This window comes from Symphalangus syndactylus, chromosome 14 (genome assembly GCF_028878055.3).
Source record: "Symphalangus syndactylus isolate Jambi chromosome 14, NHGRI_mSymSyn1-v2.1_pri, whole genome shotgun sequence".
Taxonomy (NCBI): Eukaryota; Metazoa; Chordata; class Mammalia; order Primates; family Hylobatidae; genus Symphalangus; species Symphalangus syndactylus.
In genome coordinates, this window is record NC_072436.2 from 22,512,278 (window position 1) to 22,527,462 (window position 15,185).

Consider the following 15,185-nt stretch of genomic DNA (forward strand, 5'->3'; position numbering starts at 1 on the left):
AATATTTTCTACCCTTCTGTGGGTTGTCTTTTCATTCTTTTTTTTTTTTTTGGAGGCGGAGTCTTCTTCTGTCACCCAGGCTAGAGTGAAGTGGCATGATCTCAGCTCACTGCAACCTCCACCTCCTGGGTTCAAGCAATCCTCATCCCTCAGCCTCCTGAGTAGCTGGGACTACAGGTGTGTGCCACCAGGCCCAGCTAATTTTTTGTATTTTCAGTAAGGATGGCGTCTCACCATGTTGCCCAGGCTGGTCTCAAACTCCTTAGCTCAGGCAATCCACCCACCTTGGTGTTCCGAAGTGCTGGGATTATAGGCGTGAGCTACTACACCTGGCCTCACTCTGTTAATAGGTTCCCTTTGCTGCGCAGAATCTGTTTAGCTTAATATAATCCCATGTTTATTTCTGCTTTTGTTGTGTGTGCTCTTCCAGTCTTATTCATAAAAATTTTTCCTCAGACAAATGTCCTAAAGTGTTTCCCCTATGTTTTCTTCTATTAGTTTTATAGTTTTAGGTCTTACATTTAAGTCTTTGATCCATTTTGAATTGATTGTTATATAGGGTGAAAGGTGGGGATTTAGCTTCATTCTTTGTATCGATACCCAGTTTTCAAAGTGCCATTTATTGAAGAGACTGAACTTTCTCCAATGAATGTCTGTGGCACCTTTGCCAAAAATCAGTTGGGTGTAGACATGTGGATTAATTTCAGGGTTCTCTCTTCTGTTCCATTGGTCAGTGTGTCTGTTTTTATGCCAGTACTATGGTGTTTTGATTACTGTAGTGTTGTCATATATTTTGAGGTCTGTTAGTGTGATGCCTCCAGCTTTGTTCTTTTTTTCAGGATGGCTTTGGCTATTCATGATCTTTTGTGGTTCCATACAAATTGTAGGATTTTTTTCTTCTATTTCTGTGAATAATGTCATTGGTATTTTGATAGGAATCCAGTCTGTAGATTGCTTTGGGTCATATGTAAATAATTCTTATTCTTATTATTTGTTTTTTGAGACAGAGTGTTGCTCTGTTGCCCAGGCTGGAGTGCAGTGGCATGATCTCAGCTCACTGCAACCTCCTCCTCCCAGGTTCAAGCAATTCTCCTGCCTCAGCCTCCTGAGTAGCTGGGATTACAGGTGCCTGCCAGCATGCCCAGCTACTTTTTGTAGTTTTAGTAGAGACGGGGTTTTGCCATGTTGGCCAGGCTGGTCTCGAACTCCTGACCTCAGGTGATCCACCCGCCTCGGCCTCCCAAAGTGCTGGGATTACAGGTGTGAGCCACTGCACCCGGCCATAAAGAATTCTTAAACTTGAAGTTGGTTGCCATTAAGAGCTGTAAGACCATGGACTCATTGATTATTATAGATATCATTAATTTTTAGTTAGGCTAAAAATACACATGACTGTTTCAAAGTATATGTAATTACAGAGGCTTTGAAAAAGACAGTATTCATGTGCTAGAGCCCAATCCAGAAGACTCAAGTTAAACCAATGTCAATGTCAATGTCAATGTCTCCTTAGTGGTGTTAAGACAGGCCAGCTTGTTCTGATGTTTGTTGCAGTTTGAATGGAGAGGCACAGTGAGGTTAGGGGTAACTCAGTTAACTGGTGTCCAGATGGGCCCCACAGGCTTGTATAATAGTACCTTATTTAGACACCATATTCTAGAGTATCATCATGTACTTGGAAATTCAATCGCTAATATACTAAGTGGTGGTCAACTGTGAGGAAATTACTCCTGCTTTACAAACTCCCAGAAGACAGAATGCCCCCATTTTGATTTATAGTGACATTGTGTCTGTGTAGGTACATCCATATGGAACACCAAATCATAATCAGAATATTGCTCACTGAGTGGAAAATGCGGGGGAAGAAGAGTTGGCTGGGTGATTGCGGTGGCCAGGGACATCAAGCAGAAATGCTTATGGTATCTCAAACACTCGGTGAAAGGTGCTGGATGCACGGCCAGTGTTTGCTTTTCAGCCTCCATTTTCTAGGCTTCATTTCTGATCAACCTTCCTGTGGTCAATTCAGTCTTTTTTTGCCTAAGTTGAGTCCTTCAAGGTCAGCATTAATACTTAGTCTGGCGGCCATTTGGTGTCCTTCAATGTGCTCTGTTCTGCTCTGGTTCTTCATGTCTGTTTGTTTTTCCCATTTAACTGTCTTTTTGGGAGGCCCCATGTACAATACCAAGATTTGTATATATGTATATATACATAAAATTATCCAAATACTTTATACTACTTGTACATGATTTAAATATTCAACAATCAGCTGGGTGTGGTGGCTCATGCCTATAATCCCAGCACTTTGGGAGGCCAAGGCGGGTGGATCCCTTGAGGTCAAGAGTTCGAGACCAGCCTGGCCAACATGGCAAAACCCCATCTCTACTAAAAATACAAAAATTAGCCAGGTGTGGTGGCAGGCGTCTGTAATCTCAGCTACTCGGGAGGCTGAACCCAGGAGGCAGAGATTTCAGTGAGCCAAGATCACACCACTACACTGCAGCCTGGGCAACAGAGCGAGACTCTGTCTCAAAAAAAAAAAAAAAAAAAATTAGCTGGGTGTGGTGGCACATGCCTGTAGTCCCAGCTACTTGGGAGGCTGAGGCAGGAGAATTGCTTGAACCCAGGAGGCAGAGGTTGCAGTGAGCTGAGATCATGCCACTGCACTGTAGCCTGGACAACAGAGCAAGACTCCATCTCAATAAATAAATAAATAAATATTCAACAACCTAAGAAATGGGGTAAGTAGTTCTTATCTGTTATGTTTGCTTAAGAGTATGAGAATCATCACTCCTCGTGCTATTGCTGATCTGAATTGTTTTTTAACTTTTTCTTTCAGATTAAGAATGACCCAAAATAAATTAAAGCTTTGTTCCAAAGCCAACGTGTATACTGAAGTGCCTGATGGAGGATGGGGCTGGGCGGTAGCTGTTTCATTTTTCTTCGTTGAAGTCTTCACCTATGGCATCATCAAGACATTTGGTGTCTTCTTTAATGACTTAATGGACAGTTTTAATGAATCCAATAGCAGGATCTCATGGATAATCTCAATCTGTGTGTTTGTCTTAACATTTTCAGGTTAGTACATCTTTCGGCCTAACCATGACATTAGTGTAGGTCCCTTTTAATTTGGCTACCTTGGTAATGGTATTTGGTGTGTTTGTGGTGCTTTCATTCCCTTATACACCTGTTGGTCCTTCCTAGCCCCGACTAACAGGGTTTTCAGAGCATTGAGGATTGGCAAGAAACAAAAGGCACTGAAGAAAAAAGCCTTATTTGCCAGCCATGACAGCCTTCAATTTAACACACATGTATTAAACATCTGCTGTCTGCACACTCTTAGGATTCTGTAAATTCCCTTGAGGAGTGCAGTCAACCCCCTTTTGTGAGGATGAGAGGATATAGTCACTGTCTAAGAAGCAACATCAAAAAGTTGCTGATGGCCGGGCACGGTGGCTCACGCCTGTAAACACTTTGAGAGGTCAAGGTGGGTGGATCACTTGAGGTCAGGAGTTCAAGACCAGGCTGGCCAGCAGGGTGTAACCCCATCTCTACTGAAAATAGAAAAATTAGCCAGGCACAGTGGTTCACACTTGTAGTCCTAGCTACTTGGGAGGCTGAGGCACAAGAATCACTTGAACCCAGGAGGCGGAGGTTGCAGTGAGCTGAGATCACGCCACTGCACTCCAGCCTGGGAAACAGAGTGAGACACCATCTCAAAAAAGAAAAAAGTTGCGGCCGGGCATGGTGGCTCACGCCTGTAATCCCAGCACTTTGGGAAGCTGAGGCAGGTGGATCACGAGATCAGGAGTTCGAGACCAGCCTGACCAACATAGTGAAACCCCCTCTACTAAAAATACAAAAAATTAACTGGGCATGGTGGTATGTGCCTGTAATGCCAGCTACTCAGGAGGCTGAGGTAGGAGAATCGCGTGAACCCGGGAGGTGGAGGTTGCAGTAAGCCCAGATCGTGCCATTGCACTCCAGCCTGGGCAACAGGGCGAGACTCTGTCTCAAAAAAAAAAAAAAAAAAAAAAAATTGCTGACATACCAGGCCCCAATCTCATAATTCCAAGTGGAAACATGTAAATGTGGATGCATGAAGAAAAATGAGATGTGTACAAGGAGATAAGGTGAAATTACAAATATTGTTCTGGGGAGACCTTCTGAATTCCAAGCACCTGTTTCCCTAAAGGACTTCACTGACTTGTCATTACATAATATACTCCCAGACCCAATAGTGTAAAATAAAATGGGGCTTCAGTATCATTTTTAACATACTAATCTTCACTTGGTCCTATAAAGGGCTATTGGATATACTTGCCAGGTCTCATGAGTTCATTGGTCTGTCAGAAATAATTGCCAAGGGTTTTTCCAAGAGAAAAGGGCTGTTGAACTCACCTCAGAAAGTTAACCAAGCTGGGCATGGTGGCTCATGCCTGTAATCCCATCACTCTGGGAGGCCAAGATGAAAGGAACACTTGAGCCCCAGAGTTTGAGACTAGCCTGGGCAACATAGCAAGACTCCATCTCTACAAAAAATTAAAATAAAAAATTGGCCAGGCATGGTGGTACACACTTGTGATCCCAGCTACTCAGGAGGCTGCAGAGCGAGGATCACTTGAGCCTGGGAGGTCAAGGCTGCAGTGAGCCATGATCATGCCATTGCATTCCAGCCTGGGCAACAGAGCAAGACCCCATCTCAAAAAATAAAAAAAGTGGCCGGGCGCGGTGGCTCACGCTTGTAATCCCAGCACTTTGGGAGGCCGAGGCGGGCGGATCACGAGGTCAGGAGATCGAGACCACGGTGAAACCCCGTCTCTACTAAAAAAGACAAAAAATTAGCCGGGCGTGGTGGTGGGCGCCTGTAGTCCCAGCTACTCGGAGAGGCTGAGGCAGGAGAATGGCGTGAACCCGGGAGGCGGAGCTTGCAGTGAGCCGAGATTGCGCCACTGCACTCCAGCCTGGGCGACAGAGCGAGACTCCGTCTCAAAAAAATAAAAAATAAAAAAAAAATAAAAAAAGTAAAGAAAGTTAACCAGGCTGACCTTAAACTTCCCTGAGTTTACCCTTACACTCTGTCATGGAACTGTTATCTCTGAAGTTATCACTGAAGTTAAAGCCCTTCTTTAAATGTAGTCCATTTTTAGCCATAGAATGTCTTCATGAGGCAGTTCTACATGTTTTTACCCTTTGGGTAAGGTAGAAATTTCTCCTGTTAGCCGGGTATGGTGGTGGGCACCTGTAATCCCAGCTACTCAGAAGGCTGAGGCAGGAGAATCACTTGATCCTGGGAGGAAGAGTTTGCAGTAAGCTGAGATTGTGCCACTGCACTCTAACCTGGGAGACAGAGCAAGACTCTGTCTCCAAAAAAAAAAAAAAAAAAAAAAAAAGAGAGAGAGAAAAATTTATCTTGTTAGTTCTCATGCTATCCCTTACAAGTTTCATGAAGTAGTTCCTGGTTCCACTTTAAGTGAGTATCAAGATAAATTAATTTTTTTTTTGAGATGTCTCGCTTTGTTGCCTAGGCTGGAGTGCAGTGGTGCGGTCTCAGCTCACTGCAACCTCTGTCTCCCAAGTTCAAGTGATTCTCCTGCCTCAGCCTCCTGAGTAGCTGGGACTACAGGCACCTGCCACCGTGGCTGGCTAGTTTTTTTGTATTTTTATAGCAGAGACGGGGTTTTGCTATGTTGGCCAGGCTGGTCTCTAACTCCTGAACTCGTGATCTGCCTGCCTCGGCCTCCCAAAGTGCTGGATTTACAGGTGTGAGCCACTGCACCCGGCCAAGATAACTTAATTTTTAAATTGTGGAATGCTTAATTACCATCTTAGAAAGATAACAAATGAATTAGGACAAAAATGTTACATTTGGTAATCTAAATAAAAAGAAAATCCCAAAGCTTAAGTTTTAGGTCTTTTATAACTAAAAATAAAAATGTAGTCAACAAGAAATTTCCACTTAATACTATTATACCAGAAGATAATTCTTCCAAATGCTATTATTCTAGTTGTTAATGCTTTGAGCCAACATCCTGGCTCAAAATGACGAGAGTGGTTTTATTATGAGCTACATCCAAGATTACTTAGTATTCTAATAGTTAACATAGTAGATATATATAGATAACCCCAAAAAATGGGATCCTTTTCTTCCCACTTCCTCTTCTAGCATGTTGTTGTTCCTTGACCCAACTCTCAATGGCTCACTTATGTCACTGTTGTCAAGTTAATATTAAGTAACCTATAACTAGGAAACTAATTTGCCAGATTTAAATGTCCTAGGGGATACAGCTTATAGAAGCTAAGCAAATGATGATTCACTTTCAATTATCTATCCCATAGCAACTCTCCTTCAGGTGTGCATAACTTAGAATTCACATTCTTTCATCCTGTAAAGTAACTAGGCTGGTCACGGTGGCTCACGCCTGTAATCCCAACACTTTGGGAGGCCGAGGTGGGCGGATCACCTGAGGTCGGGAGTTCGAGACCAGCCTGACCAACATGGAGAAACCCCATCTCTACTAAAAATACAAAATTAGCTGGGCATGGTGGCACATGCCTGTAATCCCAGCTACTCGGGAGGCTGAGGCAGGAGAATCGCTTGAACCAGGAGGCAGAGTTTGTGGTGAGCCGAGATCACGCCATTGCACTCCAGCCTAGGCAACAAAAGCAAAACTCCATCTCAAAAAAAAAAAAAAAATGAAACTAACTAGAATCTGACCCCAAATGGAGCTTTTTAAAAAGAACCCAAAGCAGTGAGTAGAGAAAAAATAATTCAAGCAATCATAGGAAAACCAATTTTTATTATAGAATAACATCAAATACATATCTAATTTTATAGATGCTCATGGTGAGTCAGAGTCATCTAAAACTATAGATAAAGGTTTTATGCTGTTATTCTGGCTTTCTCTTTCAGGAGTCTGACAAATCGTGTTGAATTTGAACAAATAGTAAAATAATTCCTGCACTGACTTTGCATGAAATGTATTATGGTTTGGTTTTGTTTTTTCTTGAGACAGAGTCTCACTCTGTCACCCAGTATGGAGTACAGTGGTGTGATCTTGGCTCACTGCATCCTCTGCCTCCCAGGCTCAAGCAATCCTCCCACCTCTGCCTCCCGAGTAGCTGGGACTACAGGTGCACACCACCATGCCTGGCTAATTTTTGTATTTTTTGTAGAGACGGGGTTTTACCATGTTGCCCAGGCTGGTCTTGAACTCCTGGACTCAAGCGATCCTCCCTCCTCAGCTTTCCAAAGTGCTGGGATTACAGGCATGAGCCACCGCGCCCAGCCGTATTTATATTTGACATCATCCTTCCATGTGCAAGACATGGAGGAAGGAGTCTTATGGCAGCTAACCCTGAAGCCTCTGTGAATTAAAATATCATTTTGTTCTTTCCCGGCAGCTCCCCTCGCCACAGTCCTGAGCAATCGTTTCGGACACCGTCTGGTGGTGATGTTGGGGGGGCTACTTGTCAGCACCGGGATGGTGGCCGCCTCCTTCTCACAAGAGGTTTCTCATATGTACGTCGCCATCGGCATCATCTCTGGTAAGTGTTCCTCTTTGGCTCAGAAGTTGTCTAGACACTTAGTTTGAAGAACAAGGGAGGGGAAGGAGGAAATTAAAGGCAAACTATATTTCTTTCTCTTTCTTTTTTTTCTTTAACATTAACAGTGTCTCAGATCAGTAGTTTTGAACTGAGCTATATAGACTTCAGGGGACCTGGGAACCTGTTCTCAAGTGCCCAAGAGTTTTTGTTTGATCTTCACCAATGATGATGATAACTTCTCTTTTGCTATACTTGCAGTCAAAAGATAGCATTTTTACAAAGTAAGACGAATTCCTATAGCCAGTATTTCTCCATTCAGTGTCTGAGGATCCAGGGCTGTAGGGGAAGTGTAACATGCCAGACTTATTCTTGGGGGCCTAAGAAAACCTTTTCCCATTTAAACGGAGTAGCCAGGATGGTGGCTCATGCCTGTAATCCCAGCGCTTCAGGAGGCTGAGGCAGGAGGATCACTTGAGCCCAGCAGTTTGAGACCAACTGGGGCAACATAGGGAGACCCCATCTCTACAAAAAATAAAAAACTAGCCAAGCATGGTGGTGTGTGCCTGTGGTCCCAGCTGTAACCATCCTATCACTTTGGAGGCTGAGGTGGGAGGATCACTTGAGCCTGGGAGATCAAGGCTCCAGTGAGCTGTGATCACACCACTGCACTCCAGCCTGGGCAACAGAGCGAGACCCTGTCTGTTTAAAAAGAAAAAGAAATGAGCAATAAAAGGAGGCCATATATTCCTCATAGGTGATAGATACACACACACACACAGTTGTTAAGATTTGCAGACTTTAAATTTTTCCTGTATTTCTGCACATATGGAATGACTTATTTCTTTCTAGATACAAATCTTATATAAAATTTCATGCAATAATAGTTTCATCCATTGTGAATTATACAAATTTGAAAAAAAGTGTTGCAAAGTAAAAAAAAAAAAAAAAAAAAGGCCGGGCGCGGTGGCTCACGCTTGTAATCCCAGCACTTTGGGAGGCCGAGGCGGGCGGATCACGAGGTCAGGAGATCGAGACCACAGTGAAACCCCGTCTCTACCAAAAATACAAAAAATTAGCCGGGCATGGTGGCGGGCGCCTGTAGTCCCAGCTACTCGGAGAGGCTGAGGCAGGAGAATGGCGTGAACCCGGGAGGCGGAGCTTGCAGTGAGCCGAGATTGCGCCACGCACTCCAGCCTGGGCGACAGAGCAAGACTCCGTCTCAAAAAAAAAAAAAAAAAAAAAAAAGTTCTACTTTTAGTATCCCAAACACCCACTGAAGTTTATCCAGACCTTTAATGAAACTCATTTTTCTTTGCAACATCACCTTTGTCCAGAATGAATTACTTGGCTCCTAGAACTTAAGATTCAAAAAGCAAAACCAAAAATCCCAGATCTTTGAATGCATCCTTCCAGTCTCAAGCAGTATGTGGGTCTCACTGGCTTTCTTGACTTTTCTTTCACAGGTCTGGGATACTGCTTTAGTTTTCTCCCAACTGTAACCATCCTGTCACAGTATTTTGGCAAAAGACGTTCCATAGTCACAGCAGTTGCTTCCACAGGAGAATGTTTCGCTGTGTTTGCTTTCGCACCAGGTAGGTGAACTACAACGGTCTAAGTATGAATGTGGATGAGGGACGCCACTCAGGTATTCTTGCTATGCTAACTTTTGCCAACAGTATGGATGACTTTAAGTGTATGTGTAATGAGAGATTATTTACGTCTCTTCTCCAGCTCATTTTTAGGATCTGTCCTCCCTAACCCCCACTTTAGGTATTCAGACCACCTTAACAATAGGTTTGAATTCCTAACTGGGCACATATGCAGTGGTAGGGCTTTCTTGACACATGCATTCCAGAATAATCTAATAATTTGCAATTGTTCACCTGTTACGTCCTCTCCTTTTTCAAAAGAGCTACATTCAATGTGGATTTAGATTATGCTAATAAAGACAGCATTCTTATCTGTGTGTAGATCATCTCAAAACAAAATATTTTACTGAGCACGGTGGCTCACGCCTGTAATCCCAGCACTTTGGGAGGCTGAGGTGGGCGGATCACCTGAGGTCAGGAGTTCGAGACCAGCCTGGCAAACATGGCGAAACCCTGTCTCTACTTAAAACACACAAAAAAAGGCCAGGTGCAGTGAGTGGCTCATGCCTGTAATCCCAGCACTTTGGGAGGCTGAGGCAGGCAGATCACGAGGTCAAGAGATGGAGACCATCCTGGCCAACATGGTGAAACCCTGTCTCTACTAAAAATACAAAAATTGGCTGTGCATGGTGGCACACGCCTGTAGTCCCAGCTACTTGGGAGGCTGAGGCAGGAGAATTGCTTGAACCCGGCAGGTGGAGGTTGCAGTGAGCTGAGATCGGGCCACTGCACTCCAGCCTGGTGACAGAGCGAGACTCCATCTCAAAAAATAAATAAATAAATAAAGATTGAGTACATTCATACTGCTGAGTATAATAAATTTCCACAGAACTTATAACAAAATCTGGATCCATATTTCTTCTTGATGGCTTCTCACAGGTCTTGAGTCCATTATTGACCTTATATTTTATTTCTTCTTCACTCCTGCCTATTCAAGCAATCATGGCTCTGAAGGAGCGCATTGGCTGGAGATACAGCCTCCTCTTCGTGGGCCTACTACAGTTAAACATTGTCGTCTTCGGAGCACTGCTCAGACCCATCATCATCAGAGGACCAGGGTCACCGAAAATAGTCATCCAGGAAAATCGGAAAGAAGCGCAGTATATGCTTGAAAATGAGAAAACACGAACCTCAATAGACTCCATTGACTCAGGAGTAGAACTAACTACCTCACCTAAAAATGTGCCTACTCACACTAACCCAGAACTGGAGCCGAAGGCCGACATGCAGCAGGTCCTGGTAAAGACCAGCCCCAGGCCAAGTGAAAAGAAAGCCCCGCTATTAGACTTCTCCATTTTGAAAGAGAAAAGTTTTATTTGTTATGCATTATTTGGTCTCTTTGCAACACTGGGATTCTTTGCACCTTCCCTGTACATCATTCCTCTGGGCATTAGTCTGGGCATTGACCAGGACCGCGCTGCTTTTTTATTATCTACGATGGCCATTGCAGAAGTTTTCGGGAGGATCGGAGCTGGTTTTGTCCTTAACAGAGAGCCCATTCGTAAGATTTACATTGAGCTCATCTGCGTCATCTTATTGACTGTGTCTCTGTTTGCCTTTACTTTTGCTACTGAATTCTGGGGTCTAATGTCATGTAGCATATTTTTTGGGTGTATGGTTGGAACAATAGGAGGGACCCACATTCCACTGCTTGCTGAGGATGATGTCGTGGGCATCGAGAAGATGTCTTCTGCAGCTGGGGTCTACATCTTCATTCAGAGCATAGCAGGACTGGCTGGACCGCCCCTTGCAGGTAATTTAAATACACAAAATACAAACGCTTGTCTACTTTCCCTTATGAATTGTGCTAGCTTCCTATTCAAGCCAGAAGAAAACTTACTGCCGTTATATATTTCCATTGAATTTTAGAGCTGCCAGGGATTAGAGATTACCTGAGCCAGCCTTCTTGATTTAAATATGAGGAAACTGAAGGCCAAAGAATTGAAGCCAAAGGTCAGATGGTAAATTAGTGGTCAAATCAGGACTGGAAGCTGTGTCTGTAGTCCAGATTGACCCAGGCCTTTTTTTTTTTTTTTTTTTTGAGATGGAATCTCGCTCTATCACCCAGGCTGGAGTGCAGTGGCGCAGTCTCGGCTCACTGCAACCTCCACCTCCCAGATTCAAGTGATTCTCCTGCCTCAGCCTCCTGAGTAGCTGGGACTACAGGCACCCACCACCATGCCTGGCTAATTTTTGTATTTTTAGTAGAGATGGGGTTTCACCGTGTTGGCCAGGATGGTCTCAATCTCTTGACCTCGTGATCTGCCTGCCTTGGCCTCCCAAAGTACTAGGATTACAGGTGTGAGCCACCGTGCCCACCGACCCAGGCTTTTTCTATCACCTTGCCTTCTCTCATGCTAGACAAGAACTCATGGACTTATTACCTTCAGAGCCCACCTGACTTTTGGAATGATAGAACTAATGGACTTCTGTAAGTCATCTTCCTTTCTTAGGAAAGGTATTTGGGAATGGATAGCAGCAGTCTGTAAATACCTAATTGATTTGTACAGAATCTTTCCTTGTAGGAGGGACATAGGTATGTTTCATATCTTAGATCCCAAATGGGTCTTTAAAGTGTTTGTGATTAGAAATCATACCCCCTGTCAAAAGATACCTAAAGTGGGCCGGGCGCAGTGGCTCATGCCTCTAATCCCAACACTTTGGGAGGATGAGGCAGGTAGATCATTTGAGGTCAGGAGTTCCAGACCAGCCTGGCCAAAATGGCAAAACCCCATCTCTCTACTAAAAATACAAAAGTAGCTGGGCATGGTGGCAGACGCCTCTAATCCCAGCTATTCAGGAGGCTAAGGCGGGAGAATCGCCTGAACCTGGGAGGCGGAGGTTGCAGTGACCCGCGATTGCACCATTGCACTCCACCTGGGGTGACAAGAATAAAACTCTGTCTAAAAAAAAAAAAAAAAAAAAAAATACCTAAAGCGAACTTAAGTGAAAATAATACAGTTCCTTCCTACCAAAGAATATTACCTTTTCAAAGAAGTATGCATCTAAATGTCTCAGGTTTTAGATCCTCTGCTAGGACAGGCTTAGCCCAAGAAGAACAAGTATATTGTGTGTTTGTCTCTTTCTCCTCTCCAATTTAGTAAAGATTTCTGCCTTTAACACCCATTTTTCTTTAGAAACACAAAAGAAAACAAGGAAGGCAATGAAACTGAGAGGCTTCTGAATGGGATGGTCACCTGGGTGAGGGGCTTATGTCTAGGAAGGATGCTGTTAACGGATGCCATGCTGTCTTCCAGGTTTGCTGGTGGACCAAAGTAAGATCTACAGCAGGGCCTTCTATTCCTGCGCAGCTGGCATGGCCCTGGCTGCTGTGTGCCTAGCCCTGGTGAGACCGTGTAAGATGGGACTGTGCCAGCGTCATCATTCAGGTGAAACAAAGGTAGTGAGCCATCGTGGGAAGACTTTACAGGACATACCTGAAGACTTTCTGGAAATGGATCTTGCAAAAAATGAGCACAGAGTTCACGTGCAAATGGAGCCAGTATGACACACTTTCTTACAACAGCCACTGTGTTGGCTGGAGAGGGATGGGGTGGGCGCAACGGGGACACAAGGAGGTAGAGGAGCTAACCCCTCTACTCCACTTTCAAAACTACATTTTAAAGGGAATGTGTACGTGAAGAGCACTACCAACATCGTTTTTGTTTTGTTTTGTTTTAAGCTTTTTTGTTTGCTTGTTTTTAAAGCCAAAACAAAAAACAACCAAGCACTCTTCCATATATAAATCTGGCTGTATTCAGTAGCAATACAAAAGATATGTAGACTCTTTGGTTCACATTCCAATATTAAAATAGTGACATGAACTGGCAAAGTGGTTTTAAAAGCTTTCACATGGGATAATTGATTTTCTTTCTTTCTTTTCTTTCTCCTGTGGTCTTGTCTGAATAAACTACTATCTTGAATAAAACAACATCCAACCCCGGTCATTGAAATGAAATTGGCCAGTCAGAAAAAAAAAAAAAAAAGACTTCAATCATTTTAAAAATTCCTAATTTTCAGAAATATGAATAGTTTTTGTTAAACCCTTTGTAAAATACCAAGGTTCCCATTAACAAATTACGGCCTCTGCTTGCTGGAAATGAAGTATAGTTTAAGACCAAACATTTTACTAATAAACAAATTTTAAGTATATATATAACTTGAACTTCATAAATGTGAAGATTACCACTTCTTTTTATGGCCAGTCCTTACCAGAAGTGTTTCAGTACAGAATATACAAAATGGCATTTAAAAATGTGTTTCCTGTTGCTTTTAGTTATACAGAACTATATGACTGTAGTGTCTTTAATTTAAACCACTATTTATTATTAAGTTATTCTAGGATGATTAAAGTAATCAAAAGAAATAAAATCTGAGACATAAGCAGCATTTTTACCTCCTTTCTGCAATCCTTTAAATGCCTCAAGAATACGTCTTATCTTGTAAAAATACTTTCATAAAAGGCCAAGTTGTCATGATTCTTCCATTTGATTAGGGGCAACGTGTGCTATTAAAGGGGAAAAAATAATGGATAGCAAATCACCTTAGCTTTCAAAAATAATTTGTTTTATCATCTAAGAATACTTGAGGAACTTCTTTGATCAGAATTATATTTCAGTGAACTGTTAAAGCATTTCTGATTTAAAGAAAAAACCATCTAATTATTGAAGCATTTCTGTATTTCACATGGGGGTAACAGAGACAATTATGTTATAGTGAGTTACAAGTTGCAATTTACATCTTCTATAACACATGACTTGATTGCTCTAAGTTGCCAGAGGTATTGGGTAACTGGTCATTGTTTTGTTTTGTTTGTTTTATTCTTCCTTTTTTTTTTTGGAGTTACACTACATGTATAGTATTGCTCACGTTAGCAGTTTTCTGTAAAGAGGGCAAGTGTCAGGATAATAGGTGGACTTTTTACTCACCTATTTTACCACAGTCTCACCCTGCAGGTGATGGTCAATGCTTGCTGCTCCATCTTTATTCATCGTTAATGTTAATTTATGACAACTCAGGGGGAAAAGCATAACAAGCCTAGTTTGGTTACAGGTACACACAAGCTTGAATATTTCTCTGCACTGAAATGAAAGTGGCATAGTTCATCACCACCTGCTACATTTTGTAGGGCATCTTATCAGCCATAGAAATAGGACAATCTATAAAACTTTGGGGAGGGTGGGGGAGGAAATGACAAAGTGTCTGTCAAAAACAGGCATATCTAAAACAAGGTGGATGTAGCAAATCTCTGTCACTGCTTGAGAAGAACTTTGAGCTTGTGGCAGTTTTGCAGACTTACATGACTTCAGCACTTTACAACATATTTTTTACTATGAATGTTCAATACAATTTAATATTTATAACTGATTTCTGAGGGATCTGCTCCATGTCTATTCTGTTATCTGCATGAAAACAAAATGTATGCCAATTTCAGTATGTCAATAATCAAGGTTTTAAACGTTTGGAAGAAAATACAAACAAGATTGCCGATTTGTTCTGTATTAGTGACATTCTGGTACTTCTAGATTTGCAATAAATTTATGGATTTTTTTATTTAAAGAGACTGATTTTCTTGTGTTATAAGATTTTTGTATTGACTGTCACAGCATTCAGTGTTTGAGGCAATTAAGGTTATAAAGACTCACCAACGATGCACTCCAAATAAATAATTTTTTAACGTTTATCTTCTGCAAAACCTTTTTACTAGCGACACAAAGTTTCCCAAGAAGTTTCTACTGAACTTTTTATTTACTTATATTTATTATTATTATTTTTTGAGATGGAGTTTCGCTCTTGTTGCCCAGGCTGGAGTGCAATGGCACAATCTCAGCTCACTGCAACCTCCGCCTCTCAGGTTCAAGTGATTCTCCTGTCTCACCCTCCCCAGTAGCTAGGATTACAGGTGCCTGCCACCATGCCTGGCTAATTTTGTGTATTTTTACTAGAAATGGGGTTTCACCATGTTAGCCAGGCTGGCTTCAAACTCCTGACCTC

The 15,185-nt window shown here is 42.5% G+C and overlaps 2 protein-coding genes across 6 annotated transcripts in view; one reads left to right on the forward strand and one right to left on the reverse strand.

Annotated features, from left to right (window-relative positions):
* The window catches only part of SLC16A6 (solute carrier family 16 member 6), a 47,958-nt gene extending 33,208 nt beyond the window's left edge, over positions 1-14,750 (forward strand). For 4 of the 5 annotated variants that reach the window (XM_063617502.1, XM_063617500.1, XM_063617501.1 and 1 more), the window contains 5 exons: positions 2,834-3,072; positions 7,399-7,542; positions 9,006-9,134; positions 10,129-10,944; positions 12,449-14,750. In XM_063617502.1, coding sequence (XP_063473572.1) covers positions 2,841-3,072; positions 7,399-7,542; positions 9,006-9,134; positions 10,129-10,944; positions 12,449-12,699 — 1,572 coding nt within the window. In that variant the 5' untranslated portion in view covers positions 2,834-2,840 and the 3' untranslated portion in view covers positions 12,700-14,750. Of the gene's footprint in view, positions 1-2,392; positions 2,736-2,833; positions 3,073-7,398; positions 7,543-9,005; positions 9,135-10,128; positions 10,945-12,448 lie in introns of those variants that run through there. The other variant, XM_055243902.2, reaches the window with a different exon arrangement.
* Positions 1-15,185, reverse strand: part of ARSG (arylsulfatase G) — a 176,380-nt gene that overhangs the window by 153,619 nt on the left and 7,576 nt on the right. The window lies entirely within an intron of this gene.